The 15,000-nt window shown below is 38.5% G+C and overlaps 1 protein-coding gene across 1 annotated transcript in view; it reads left to right on the plus strand.

The window, feature by feature from the left end:
* The window catches only part of LOC122262723 (eye-specific diacylglycerol kinase), a 65,594-nt gene extending 51,857 nt beyond the window's left edge, over positions 1 to 13,737 (plus strand). The window contains exons 13-19 of the mRNA XM_086537437.1: positions 413 to 557; positions 3,666 to 3,854; positions 5,305 to 5,346; positions 7,168 to 7,231; positions 7,696 to 7,853; positions 8,055 to 8,218; positions 10,777 to 13,737. Coding sequence (XP_086393563.1) covers positions 413 to 557; positions 3,666 to 3,854; positions 5,305 to 5,346; positions 7,168 to 7,231; positions 7,696 to 7,853; positions 8,055 to 8,218; positions 10,777 to 10,829 — 815 coding nt within the window. The 3' untranslated portion in view covers positions 10,830 to 13,737. The remainder of the gene's footprint in view (positions 1 to 412; positions 558 to 3,665; positions 3,855 to 5,304; positions 5,347 to 7,167; positions 7,232 to 7,695; positions 7,854 to 8,054; positions 8,219 to 10,776) is intronic.
* Positions 13,738 to 15,000: the final 1,263 nt, after the last annotated feature.

Genomic DNA, 15,000 nt, shown 5'->3' on the forward strand with positions numbered 1-15,000 from the left:
TTCGGTGTTTATTTATCAGTTTATTTATATATCATTGTCCCTGGATAGATAGTGAATCTTCGTTGTCGTGGTTAATTGAAACTGTAAAAACGATTATCATATTGGCATGCACACACGCACACACACACACACACACACACACACACACACACACACACACACACACACACAATGTTTGTCTCCCATATACTGCATTGTATTTGATATATTTAGACAAAATGGCACATCCAAAGAAACTTGCAACTATGATTAAAGTTCACAATTCTTAAGATTCATATCACTCCACGAACATCATCGACACAGAACCCCTTATATTTATCTTTATGCCCCATTATCTCCGGCTTGGCATTATGCCCCTCGGAATGCCCCCCGCCAATGCCCCCAGAGGACTGACCATGCCCCTCCGTTTCAGCATGCACGGCCGAGAGGTTCTTCCGCATCGACCGTGCCCAGGAGCATCTCCATTACGTCACCGACATCTGCACGGAGGACCTCTACGTACTGGACCCCGAACTCACTGACCCCACTTGCATCGGTGGCGTGAGAGGGGACGTCAGGTGAGGAATTCCCCTCCCCCCCCCTCCCTCGGGCCTGGCGAGGATAGGGGAGGGTTAGGGAGGGTTAGGGAGTGGGTAGGGTTGGGGCAGGGGTTTTGTTTTTATGGGGGTTGTAGATTGCGTTAGGGTGGGTTGGGATGGGGGTAGGAGGGACGGTAGGATGGGGGTGGGGGTTTTCGAAGACGGGTTCGTTTGTTTGGTTTGTTTTTTTTGTGTTTTTTTTTTCGTGTGTATTTTTTGAGAGAGAGAGTAAGAGAGGAAGCGAGGAGGTTAGGGAGAGAGTAAGAGAGAGCAGCCAGACTGAACGTGAAGGGGTTAGTAAGGTAGTCAGCAACACCTGGAACGTCGGCCTTAGTGGACTGTGGCATCTCCCGGCGCCTGGCCTGGCACTGACCCGCCGCAATGCAAGCTGGGAACAGGCTGAGAACCATGTACATATCAGATAAACTCACATCTCCTGTAGTTCCTTACATGTCCTCTTTTTTTTTTTTTTTTGTATGTATGTATGTAAAGCATACACGTCCCTCCCCACACTTACACTCACAAGCATGACCTTTCCCTGGACTCGGGTGTCGCGCGCGCGTGTGAGTCCAAAACGCCACACACTTGCGTCGACACTTAAATACATGTCGAAAGAGAGAGAAAGAAAGAAAGAAAAGAAAAGCAAAAATCAAAAAAAACAAAACAAAAAACAGCCAATCGGAGACCCACAGACAAGCCCGCACGCACGCACGCACACACCAAAAGTAAAGTAAGTGTCAGTCGTACTAATCAAAAACCAGCCCCCCCCCTCCCAACCCCCCAACCCCCCCACCAAACCCCAAACCCCACCCCCTCCCCCCTCCACACAAATAATAATTTAAAAAAAAATGAGAGAGAGGTATTGACACAACCGCCTCAAGCACACGAGGCTCTTGGTTTCGGGAGTGCCACCATTTCACGCTGGCACTGTTCCGTCGTACCGCTCTTCCGGATTGCTTGTGACAATGCCATGTCGGTTTAGTTGAACCTCAAGGTGAGTCTTAGCTTGCTAGATCGACTAGTTTGCATGCTCTATTTCCAAGAATATATATATATTATTTTTTTTTTTTCCATGGTACTCTAGTGAATGTGGTTTTACTCCTGCAAGGCTTAGAAGAATGTACATCTGTAATTGCAGTATTGTTTTTTTTGTTTTTTTTTTTCTACGATAACTCCATACCCCCCCAGTTGTGTTCTGATGCCTTTACTCTCCAGATTTCCTTTATATTTGTGGTAATCTTATCTTGTCTAGAATTTTTTTTTTATCTGAGACCTTCCTTTCGCAGATTAGATCATTCACTTAATTAATTAAGACCCGTTTGGTGAACTCACGACAACTTGTATCTTAATGACACTCCCTTGTACATGTAATAACTAGGCCTGGTCGCCAAGTGCCTTTGACATGCCCAATGACACACACGCACACGCACACGCACACGCACACGCACACGCACACGCACACGCACACGCACACGCACACGCACACGCACACGCACACGCACACACACACACTCACACACACACACACACACACACACACACACACACACACACACATACACACACTCACACACACTCACACACACACACACTCACACACACGCACACACACACACACAAGTGCAGTAACACACGCTTACCAAGGCTGCAGCTATGTACTGCTGTCTACTATCTGCTTTATTTTGTGATTAATTCAACATTTTACCCCGTGAGAACTGTATTATATGGGGTGTGAACATTCTTTCATTTTTATTATTATTTACTTTTGGTTACTTTATCATTGATGTTTGGGAAAAAAGTAGTATATAGTTATTTTACGGAAACTCCACAAACGCTCTGTGACAGATGTGGTAATTTATAGATAAAAAAGATATATGAAGTCAGTCTGTTCTTTTTGTCTACTTTCTTTCATTTCACATGTAGCTAAGCACACCAGGGCAACATTCACAAGAATTCATGAGGATAAAGAACACCACAATTTTCCAATCATCAAAAGCTGACAAAATTTCAATCAGGCCTCTGGCTGTAACTGACCTTGAGTGAAGCCAATCCGATTCGGTATTGATGAATCCAATAGCCATGATAAGCCACAGACAGCACAATTTAATAGTATCTCTCAGTTTATCGAAAATACCTTGGTAATTTATTTGACACCCGTGAAAAGTTCTTTATTCATGGTGATTGTGGACATCCAGGCCATTATTATACAAGAGAATATTCAAGTATCCATGGCAATTGCAGTCCTTTAATTAATCTAAATATGGTGATTTCGTGTTAGCTCTGGAAGGCGTAGCGTTCAAGCTGTGTGTATGCACTTTTCTTTTTTATAGCAAGCGTGAATACCATCGTATTCCAAGCAGCTGTGCGTGTGTGTGTTTTGATGTTCACAGTAACTAACTGAATGCCATATATCAATGGTGTCTTTCAAACGCCTGAACACCAGGTAGACAGCCCTTCACGAATACACTCGGGTGTCCATGGTAACTGTAGCATCTGATCATCATTTGTTCACAGCAGATATAGATATACTAGAGTCCCTTAAGAATCACAGATCTTTGGGTGGTCGTGGATTTCAAAGACGGCTGCGTCCACTCTGCTCCCTTGCCATCCGGATTCCTTCCAGATGCTTTTGCTATTCGTACAGTATCGATCACTTGAGCCAGCTGTGATTATCCACTTTTGCAATGGCCCGAGAGGTTCCTTTCTTTGCCGTCGGCGCCCCTCTTCGTGGTACGATTTTCCAAGGTACATTAACTCTCACTTGAGCACATTCAATGGCCCTGGTTACACATGGTTACCATGAACACCTTAAACATTCATAGGTACTATGTATACTTTGGTATTCCTTGTAACTAATGGTACTTTGACACCAAAGACCGTTATATCCCTGGTTATTTTTAGTGTTCCAAGATGATAGCTCTATTACCGATTTCCAAAATGTTACATCAGATTATTGGCAGTTTTCCTGTAAACGTGATTCCAAAGTAACTTTGGTGCCCAAGTAAATGTAAGGCCCTAGTAATGGTACCCTGGTAATCCTGGTACCCTGGTAACTATGGTATTCCTGGTAACGGCTGGGTCTCACAGCGTGGACAACGACCTAGACCATAGCGAGAGGATGGCCATGGTAAGCGACAGTGACTCTGGCGTGGGCGGCACTGACCTCGACCAACGAAACCCTCCCGCCTCCTCCACCACCTTCACCATCAGCCACGACTCCCTCGACAACGAGGAGGACGAGGCCCAGGGGTCCACGGACACCCGGGACAACATCAGGTAAACCCGCTCAGCCGGCCGGCGCGCGTGGAGGCACCAGACGGTCACACTCACTGCAAGGGATCACTTTGTACCTCAGATCAGGCAAAACGAAGGGGGAGAGAGGGGAGATAACACAAGGGGGGTTTGCGGGTGTTATTGTTCACTGTCCTGTGCTCGTTTCTCCTCGTTTTCTACTCCTGTACAAAGTTGTGATCTTTCTTACTAATCTTAGGATGATGACCTGAGCTGTCAATGTTTGTAATTATTATTGTTATTATTATTATGATTATTTTATTAGTTTAACCCAGTCAAGTTTAGATTATTTTAAGAGAAAGAGAAAGAGAGAGAGATAATAAAAAAAAAAAAAAGTTACCACTTCAGCTTTGATAACGAATGACTTTAGAAAGTAGTTGCGAATGCGACGAGCCGTCAGCTTCCTCCACGTGGCCGGCATTATGTAGAAAGATTAGCTGCTTGGGGGCACGAGGTCTGGCGAGTCTCCTGCTGTGGCTGATATGACTGCTGTTGTTGCTGCTCTTGGTGTTGGTTCTATTGGTGCTGACGAAGGTGTTACCATACACTAAACTGCTGTTAAAGAACCCTCGCAGCTACCACCTGCCGTAGGCCTGTTCAGGGTGTTCCTCTTGGTGGACACTGGTCACCCAGTTTATCATTAATTAAAAGCAAAATGCTCATAGGAAGGATTTTTTCAGTGCATATTTTTCGGGTAATATGTTGATAACATTATATTTTGTGTTTTATTATTTTGCTTCTTTTTGTTATACTTTCTTATAATCATTCTGTTTTACGGCACATGCCCCGTGTATGTCACCCTTTGCATTAACAAATTCCTTTTCACAAAAACCTAACCTTCACTCCCTCTAACTGAAAAAAAAAATATATGACGGTATCCTGTTTAATCCACAAAACAGTACACAAGTGACTGCAATTTCCTCGTGTGCACATCTATTGATATTTTAGCTTCTTGCATGTGTTTGATTATTGTCAGAGCAATAGTCGGAGATGGAAACACAACATGGAGGCAGGTACCTGTTATATTACTTAAGTGAGCATGCAGAAGTTAACATTAATTCCCAGCTTACATCCAAGCATTGTATGCTGTGCTCAAAGCTTCTACAGCATTTTGAAAAAAAAAGAAGAAAAAAAAAAAAAAATTCTCAATAAATCTAACCCTTTGACTGTCATTTGAAATGGCGGTTTTCTCAATTTCCATATATATACAGAATATATATATATATGCGTGTGTGTCTCTATATATGTAAATATTCTCTCTAAATATATGACATGTTCTATATGAAATAATGTCGATAAGTGACATCATAGGTGTCCTTAAGAGTTCTCATAGACTTTTTAGAAGGTTCATTTGTTGACATCTCTCCTTTCCCCCTTTCCCTGGCGTCATGTGGACTCGATCCGACGTGTTTGAATCATGTTGATGATCAAACAGCCTGCATGAGCGTGTCTTCGGACCTGAATACTTCCCTCCCAGGTATATGCCCTCGAGTAGATGCTCGGTTCGTGGGAAGTCTTGTATCTTCTTTATCTTTCTTCTTCTTCTTCTTTTTACCTTATCCATCTTCTTTTCCTTTCTTCTTCTTCTGTTTAGATTACCCTTCTTTTTTTTAGCTTACTCATAGCATATTTGTTGATTTTTTTTTTTTTCCTTTTTTTTTTTTTTTTTTTTATTGGACGTTTCAACAAATACGGTGCTTTGAGTATGTACGTTTTTTTTTTTTTGTAATCGGTATACATATATATATATTTTTTAGTTCATATCTTCGTCTGTCTGTGTTTTTTTAAGCTGTGTACATATTAATTCATGTACTAATCTGTATATTCACTATTCACCTTCTTTATCATTTTTACATTATTCCTCGTTCTGTTAGAAAATTCATTTATATTGGCTCTGGCCGCGTCATTTAGTGTGTATGCGCGTGTATGTGTGTATGTACGTGTAAATAGTATATGTATGCCCATTCACATTTTGCGTGCACATGACAATATGTGTGCACATGTACTATATACAAATGCGTATGTGAGTGTGTTTACAGTATGCATGTGTTTACCTCTCAACATTTGTTTGAAGTACATACGTGTGTGTATGTGTGTGAGTGAGTGAGTGTGTGTGTGTATGTGTGTGTGTGTGTGTGTGTGTGTGTGTGTGTGTGTGTGTGTGTGTGTGTGTGTGTGTGTGTGTGCGTGTGTGTGCGCGCGTGTGTGTGTGTGGTTGCGTTTGTTTCTTTTACAGTATAGCCATTGATTCTAGCTTTTACAAACATGCATAAATTTATCGGAATATATATCGTACCCTATAACCAAAATGGTTGGATTTATTGAGCAATATACCATTTAATGCAAAGAATTTCAGAACTTTAAGCATATGTATAATAATTAGACTATGTATTCATATATTTTATTTGCCTCTGTGTGCATGCATGCATACAGCTGTCTGTTTAGCTTATGCTTAATATTTTTCAATATGTGCATGTGCAAATATGTTTATTTGTAAGTTTTTGTGTTTTTGAAATTTAATTGCATATCAATTTATGTATGCGTGTGTGTAAGTGAGTGAGTGAATGTGTGTGTGTGTGTGTGTGTGTGTGTGTGTATGTGTGTGTGTGTGTGTGTGTGTGTGTGTGTGTGTGTGTGTGTGTGTGTGTGTGTGTGTGTGTGTGTGTGTGCGTGTGCGTGTGCGTGTGTATGTGTCTTTGCCTATGATTGTAAGTTTATTCTTACATGCATGTGTGTGAGTATGTTTGCTTGCACGTCTATATCTATGTATGCATGCATTTATGTATGGGTGTGTGCATATGCGTGTGTATGTGTGTGTGTGTACCTGCTTGCTCGCGTGCCTGGGTATACTTACATATATCCATGAACCTTATCCAGCACAACTCTGAGATGGATCAGTCTCAGAAATTCACCTGTTACTTTACGTGAAGCTAGTGGAGCTTAAATAGCTTTTTCACATAGATTTGTGTCATCATTTTTGTTGCCTTTGATTAAACGGTTACAGATTCTAAATACCATATCACAGCATTAACTTTCTTATCACTTCCCAAATGGTTCTGTTTAGTGCCTCGTTTGGCTTACGTAACATGCCTTAACACAAGAAATATTTCCACATTTAATAATAACCAGATGCAGGTCTAAAAGTCCCTCCTCTCTGACTTTGCCTAACTCAGAATCATGAGTAAATCACATGAATCAACAGACTGTAAGATTGCAGTGCATCATCGCCCTTTACAAACACCCATTTCCTCCCACATAAAAGTTACATCGTCTTAATTCCCTCGTCCTTCTCCCTCAGCCACCTGCTTGAGAAGAACTCCGATGGAATCATTAAGGCAGCCAAGCAAGGGGATCTGAAGATGGTGAGTCGTTACGTTACGTTTTGGGCCAAGAATTTGAATGTAGTTGGTTCTTCGTTGAGTGGTTCTTTCAGGTCTTTTTTTTTGACGACTGTGGTGGTGTATTTTTCTCTGATGAATGATTGGAATGGATTGTGGATTCAATTATATAAATGTGGTAAAAGAGAAAGAGTTGATTATGAAGTGTTTGTAGTAGATGGATTTATGAATCACAAAAAAACACAAACACAGTAATGTGCACATCAAAGATATAATAAAACACTGCCACAAAATGAAAGGATAAACTCACGACGTTTCGAACTTTTTAAAAGAAAGTTCCTCATCAGGCGTAAGCAAATCCAAGCTTACGCCTAATGAGGAACTTTCTTTAAAAAGTTCGAAACGTCGCGAGTTTTTCCATTCAATTTGTGGCAGTGTTTTTATTATAGATGGATTTATATTTGCTGACAACTTTCTTTTTCTTTCAGCTGAAGGATCTTCACTCCCAAGGTTTCTCACTGCTATCCATTGATGCACATGGCCAGACAGCACTCCACTTCGGTGCCCGCCATGGACACAAAGATATTGTGCGCTATTTGATCGCATCAGCCCCTCCTTCTATCCTTGATATGGTAGACACGGAAAAGTAAGTCCGTCCCGTTTCCATTCTCCTATTCAGATTCTCATAAATAGATCTAGATTTGACTCTAGGCTATGGACAGTCAATTAAACTGAGATGTTGATGAAGCATGCCGATAATTATGATTTACCAAGACGCTTTTTTGTAGGACGTAATGTTATGCATGTTGTCAGTTATAGCGAAGTAAACCGAGGCTGACCATTTCAGAGGCCAGACAGCACTACACCAGGCAGCCTCCAACAGGAGACGCACAGTATGTTGCATGCTCGTTGCTGCTGGCGCTTCCCTAACTATCCGGGACCTTCAGGGCAACACACCCCGTGCTCTGGCCCAGCGAGCTGATGACCAAGAACTGGCTGCATATCTGGAGAGTAAGTGCCAGCTCATGGGTCTTGGAGCATCCATGCCTGAGGATGAGGATCGGTCCTCCCTTCCATGCCACACATCCTATTCCCACTCACTCAGGGGTGCACGTCACCACGCACTCGCCAAACGACTTCGAGTAGAGAGGCTCATATAGTACACAGTTGTTTTGTTGCAATGTGTGAGGTACTTCTTTTTAAAAAAAACCTCGGATATATTTGATGAGCTTTTTTTTATCAAGGCAGGGATGCCATTTAGTTGTATAAAAAGAAAGAAAAGCTCATGCTGCTCACAGCGTTGTGTGCACCGTCCTCGTGTGAAGAGGGTGACCTCGACCCCACGAGTTATGGATACATTTTGTTAAGGACAAGAGGCCTTTCTAAGTTTATGACACTGTTTGTAGGCAAACTCTTTAAGTGTTGTCTTCCATAAGTGCCCCCTCCCTTCCCTTAAGTTTCTGTTACTTATGGAAACCATAGTCAGACCTCAGAATATGGAGGGAAAAAAAGAATTACGACAAGGAAGCCAAATTTTTTTGAATCATTTAGGTACTTCCCTATTGCAGGTTCAGTTAACAACCCATGGAAACAGATGTGCATGCTTGTTTCATAACCCTGCCTGCGCACTCTTGGAATGCCAACTTAGCCTTTTGATAAATGCAACTAACATAAGATTATGAATTAAATAATACTCTTGACAAATACCAGGGTGACGAGCCTTCATATGACAAGGCTCTTTCAGATTCTTGAATTTTATCCATTTTGTTAGATGTGTAATAATTATTATAGATTTTGGGTGTTATGCAATAGGAAATATATAGGTGATGACGCAAGGGAAGAATACTTCTCAATATTATTTGTGTATTGAAATCCTTGACCTTTTTTATTCTGAAAGAGATTGTAGATAGTAGCCTATGACATGCTTTGTTTATTAGACACATGAGAAAGGATATATCATTATGTATTCTTAATATTTTTTTTTTTTTTCTTATATTTCCTGTGGATTCCATTGTTTTATTGTTTTTTCAGGCCAAGAGAAATTCTCTCAACCCAACAATAATAAACTCAATTACGTTGACTAATCTGCCAACACAAAAAAAAAAAGATAACAATAAAAGATAACTAGTAACGGTGGGTGGCACCTGTTTTATCAGGTTCCAGGTTGTTGTATATGGAAGATTGTAGATACAAATCTTAGGTATATTGTCTATGAATCACAAGTTGCACTGCTTCTTTGCCAATTTAGTTCACACGTAAGCTACTTAATTTTAGCAGTATTTACTGTAGTATTAAGTAAAGAGTTTTATATGCACATCCACCCAATTTTTAAAATTGTTTATAAAAAAGTACATATTAATATGTTTGTAATTCTATAGTCATTGTGGCATTAGTAACGGACTTTCTTGTACCTGCCAATGATGAAAGACTACAATTTTTATCCTATCAAAGTAGCCTACTAGATATAAAAGGCTACATAATGATGGATCGCTGTGCCATGACAGGTGACCACAGAGAGAGATAACGTCATTTTTTGGAAGTCATGCAGATGTCATTTTAGAATATGGTTGATGAACCAGAATCCATAGGTAATGATGTTTTGAATTAGGCAGATATATATATATATATACATTTACCTTTATATATTTTATGGACACATTATTTGCTGTATGTAATATTAATAATTCAAATTAACTTGTCATGGTACAGACATTATTATTCTTGTAAGACAGTGTTTTGGATGGGAATCATTTGGACTCATCAGAGCTTCTGCAGCCAAAAGTCTTTAATATTTGTAGTTAATTAATTTGCCTTAGATTTGAAAGGCCTGTCCAAAACATAGAGTGTATTGTGTAGGTAGTGTGTCAACAGAGTGGATTACACATCACCTCGCTGTTTCTTGCACGCTCTATGCCAAGGATTCTGCTCTGGCTCTGTTCTGTACGTATGAACAACACTAAAGTTGCCCTTTTTCCCTTGAAGCATTTTAGACATATACCCAATTCTTGATTTCCTATAGACTTTGGTATTTCTTACACCCAGTTCACTTGAAATCACCCTACATAGTAGAGATTTTAGTAGATTTTAGCCATTTTTTTTTAAATCCTCTTAAAACCCAAAGAGATGTTCAAATCAAGATCATCATCTCAGAACCTTGAAAACGACAGAGTTCACCTTCTTCTCAACCTTTATGCATGCATGGATTTCAGTAAAGATACAAAGAACAAGCTTTACATTTAGTTATTAGACTCATTTATTCCCATGCATGCCTTTTTTCTTAGTTAGAAAACTGTTCAATATTAGAATATACTTCATAATGTGTGAAAAAAAAAGATATTGCTTTCAGTTATAGAAATGGGCTTTACTGCTTATGTCATGATATGCATTCTCGATTTTTTAATTTCATTTTTTTTTTCGAATTATGCCACATGCATTCATCATTGCAATCGTACATTAAATGTGCTGCTTTCGTTCCTGCTTCGAGTATAAGATAGTGTCTTATTAATGTCAAAGACTATAAAAAGCTCCTCCCCAGAGGGACGTCTAACTCGCCACTCATTCTCTTCCAGGCCAGGAGCAGTTTCAGACAATGGTGCATGAGGATTTGGAAACAACTGTATGATCCAAGCTTTAACGTGACCTTGGAGCGTGAAAACCCACCCACCTTCCAGCGAAGTTTGGCATAAGTCACGCTGGATGATCTCATCACAAACCCACTTGAATCATCATCTGTAATTATATTATGAGGAGAAAACCTTTTTAAAAAAGAAGTCTGGATGGATATATAGATTATATATATATATATAAATGTGTAAGTGTGTTTGTGTGTGAGTGTGAGTGTGAGTGTGAGTGTGTGTGTGTGTGTGTGTGTGTGTGTGAGAGAAAGTGTGTGAGAGTGTGTTCATGAACACATACATGTGTGTATGTGTGTGTGTGTAAGAGAGAGAGAGAGTGTGAGTGAGTGAGTGAATGAGTAAGTGAGTGTGTGTGTGTGTGTGTGTGTGTGTGTGTGTGTGTGTGTGTGTGTGTGTGTGTGTGTGTGTGTGTGTGTGTGTGTGTGTGTGTGTGTGTGTGTGTGTGTGTGTGTGTGTGAGATTGTGTGCACATATGTGTGCACATGTGTGTGTTGAATATATATTTATCTATATATGTTTATATATTTACACATATATATTTACCATACACAATATATACATATATATGTTTACATATTATATATATTTGCATATATGAATGTATATCAGTGGAACTATACATGTGAACAGTATTTATTTATATATGTTCAAGAGATGAGGAAAACATCTCCAGACTGTGTTTGCCAAGTCTTCATACTTAATGGAAATGAGTGCAGCATCTTGTTGGTGCTTAGATTACCTGCGATTTGGACTTTCTAACCACTATCAGAGGAAGGTGCTCATACCGTTGTTGTTACCTTGCCTTATGTACCTGTGAAAGACATTAGAAACAATACCTGATGAATTGTGCTCGTGCGGGAGTTGTACCTGCATATGTGTATCCATGTATGATGCATCAAAACAATGTTCAGAACTAACACAAAACATCAAAGGCAAAAAAAAGGTCTAGAAAGTGAATGGCTGTAAGACTGCTCTGCTGCTGGTCTTCCACTGTGAACGACTTTGGACAATGAATGGATGTCGACCTGGTTGCCAACCTAAGTCATTCCAGTCAAATAGTTATTTATGTATGGAATATAGAATATTTAATGTGTCTGTGTACCTTAAAATAAGGATTCTTTGAATTTCATGTGTAGATTTTTTGAAACCCTTTATCTTTAGTCTTTACAGCCACAACCTGCAAATGGTAATGCCCCCCATCATAAGCTTAGTGTCCTAATGTGCTTCAGTCATATGCTATATAGGAAAAAAAAAATCTTTTTTAAGGTTAATATATCTATTTAGATTTCAATAAATTAAATGTATTTATGTTGTTTTCCCACAGTTACTTTTCTTGTATGGCATCAGTAGATAGGTATGTGCAGTTTGGACATATCAGTAATGTAGTAATTGTAGCTTCTTATTTCACCCATAGTATTGGTTTCTACTGAAAGATCTACTCATATAGGACAATTTGTTACCCTTATGTAAAACAAAATAAAAAAAATTCCAGGGTATGTGCAGAACAGCTTGAATTGGAGAGGTTTACGGAGGATGAACGGAGTGCCAAGGCTTTTGTCGAGTGCTATTAAAGGGTATACTTTCTCATCGGAACTAATTAGAGTTGCAAATTAGCATCTGGAATTTGAGCCGTGAAAAGATGAAGTTAATTTTGGAAGTTGATATTTATTTGGAAGCAGTAGAAAGTGTTAGCCTGAATTACTTGGTGGCGTTTTACGCTGTCTCCCCCCAAAGTGCCAAGTATGAGACTATCGGTCTACTCACCACCCTACCTTAAGGAGATTCATTAGTGTTTTGCTCGTCCCAGTGCAGTTTCAGGGTCTGTCTTCGGGCCTCCCAGATGCGGTGCCTTTTTGCCGAAAAATGATATGTCATTCCAAACATATGGAATTTACAATTTTAACTTAATGGATAGTATTTCCAGTAGTGATGGCAGAAACTTACAAATTCCAGTGGATGCTAAACGTAAGATTTAGTTGCTGAAGAGAAACGGAATTGACAAGATGTTTCTGCATGAGAAGTAAAGTTGCAATGCACAACATCTGGGCTTCCCAGAGATAAACCCATGGTGGGTATTCACATGAAATTGTGCAGGAAAATGGAGCAAATAAAAATCTTTACCTTAATATAATAATCAAATATACTGGTAAAATAGGTCTTTTTGAATATTTATTTGATTTGTTTACCCTTATGCACTAGTGTTAAAGTATAATCATGAGCCATTGTTGGCAGATGCCGAGTAGTAGTATAATTAGTGTAGGATATAGTCTGTGTGCAATTTGTCAACAGTCGCTCTCAATGAAATGCGGGGAATAGTGCATAGGGGTCAAATCGTTAATTCCTGCCTGTATGCCGTTTCTCTCTATATACCAAATCTGCCTAAATTATGATGTTACAGATAATTGGTACTGTTATGAATTCAAAGGCATTCACTTTGGATATGAAATATGATAATGAACAGGAATATGAAAGCTAGTACAGGCATGATTACCTAAAGATATAATTATTACAAAAGTAACTTCATCTTTTTCATCAAATGTTATGCAGAAATCTCACAATTGTGTTATACCAAAGGTGCAGCGTTACGAAGGGAATGGAAAGGATATAGAGATGTGTCAAGCTTGATGTAAAGTCTTGAGCGAAGCGAGCAATTTCAGTGAGCTGTCAACAATGAGTAGGTCTTTAATACTTGTTCATCTCATTTTCAACTATGCAATAGTTTCTTTCTTCTTTAAATTTTACCTATAACATTCCTAAATCAAGTCAGTCTTTTATTGTGATCAACATCAGATTATTTAATTGTTCTTTAAATTGATTCCTCACTAAATCTGTGATCTTACCAAGTGCTGAGAAGTTCTCTTCCACATGTCATTACGGAGTAAACTTTTAGTCTTAGTCGTTTCGTTTTATTTAACCTTCAAGTGGCTTTTGGTTTCCTTATGAGAAACTGAGTCTGTTGTATTGTATCATGGTTACCATAGATAACATTCAAAGCTGATTATATCTCTGTTTTGCCCAATTAGACAAATTTATTGTTTACATTTACAAGGTTATTACATAAATTCAGTATTCAATCATCTCAAAAGGACATTTTTGTCTGAATAATTATTGTTTCTCAAAGGACATTTTTGTCTGAATAAATATTGTTTCTCAAAAGACATTTTTGTCTGAATCAACTTTGTTAACAGAGTTACAATTTAGCAAATTAACAAATGTAAACAAACATGTTACCACCATGATATAAAAATGTGCAAAAATTACACAACCATCCATAGGTGGTATAGGTTTAAAATGTTTATTTTAATAATATGCAAGATTAGAGAGGATGTGTGTTATAAAGTTTACTTGTCAATATAAGATGCAATAAAAGAGAAAAAAATATATTGTATATGGTATACAGTACACTGAATTTTTATATATTTCCTACTGAAAATATCAGATCCATTTCTCATAATAATTACTATTTCTTAAGAATCACTTTCAGCAGTTGACGAACCACATGACTTTAAATATAAATCATGAATCAAAATATAAGAGAAGACAGTATGGTAACAATTTTTTTGAGACCAGTAAAATATGTAGAAAATATTCTATAGTAAAAAAATGTACCATATACTTGAAAATAAGTTGAAGGAACAGCATTCTGTATTTTATGTAAAGAAATTGCCCTATTGAAAAGAAGTGTTATTCTATAAATGAAAATATAAAAACTAAATAGATGTTGGTTGAATTGAAAACACAAATTTAACACTTTGACTTGTTAAAACAAAAGTATTCCCTACAAAGAATAGTAAAATAGGGTGTAGTTTTCATGTTACTTCTAATAAGATGTTTACCCTTGCCAAAAAATGTTTGGTTTATGCATTTTGAAAATAAAGAGAATTTTCATTCATAATATCTATTTTAAGGCATGTTATTTACTCTTAATTTCCAGTGTTATTTTCCAGCACCTTTTATCTATTTTATGTAATAGAAGCAATAAATCATGACTTTTTGGCCAGAAGAGTTTCCTCATTGGATATTAAATTTGAAATGAAAGATAAAAAGGTGGATCTTGAGAATTTTACAGGGGTAGGGGAGGAGGGGGGGGGGAGAGGTTTTGACAGGGGAGCATTTGGGGAAATGTATTGAAGTTAAAATTATAAGGTATTATAGATA

This window comes from Penaeus japonicus, unplaced genomic scaffold (genome assembly GCF_977035675.1).
Source record: "Penaeus japonicus unplaced genomic scaffold, GWHDUDI00000001_assembly GWHDUDI00000006, whole genome shotgun sequence".
In the NCBI taxonomy this organism is placed as follows: domain Eukaryota; kingdom Metazoa; phylum Arthropoda; class Malacostraca; order Decapoda; family Penaeidae; genus Penaeus; species Penaeus japonicus.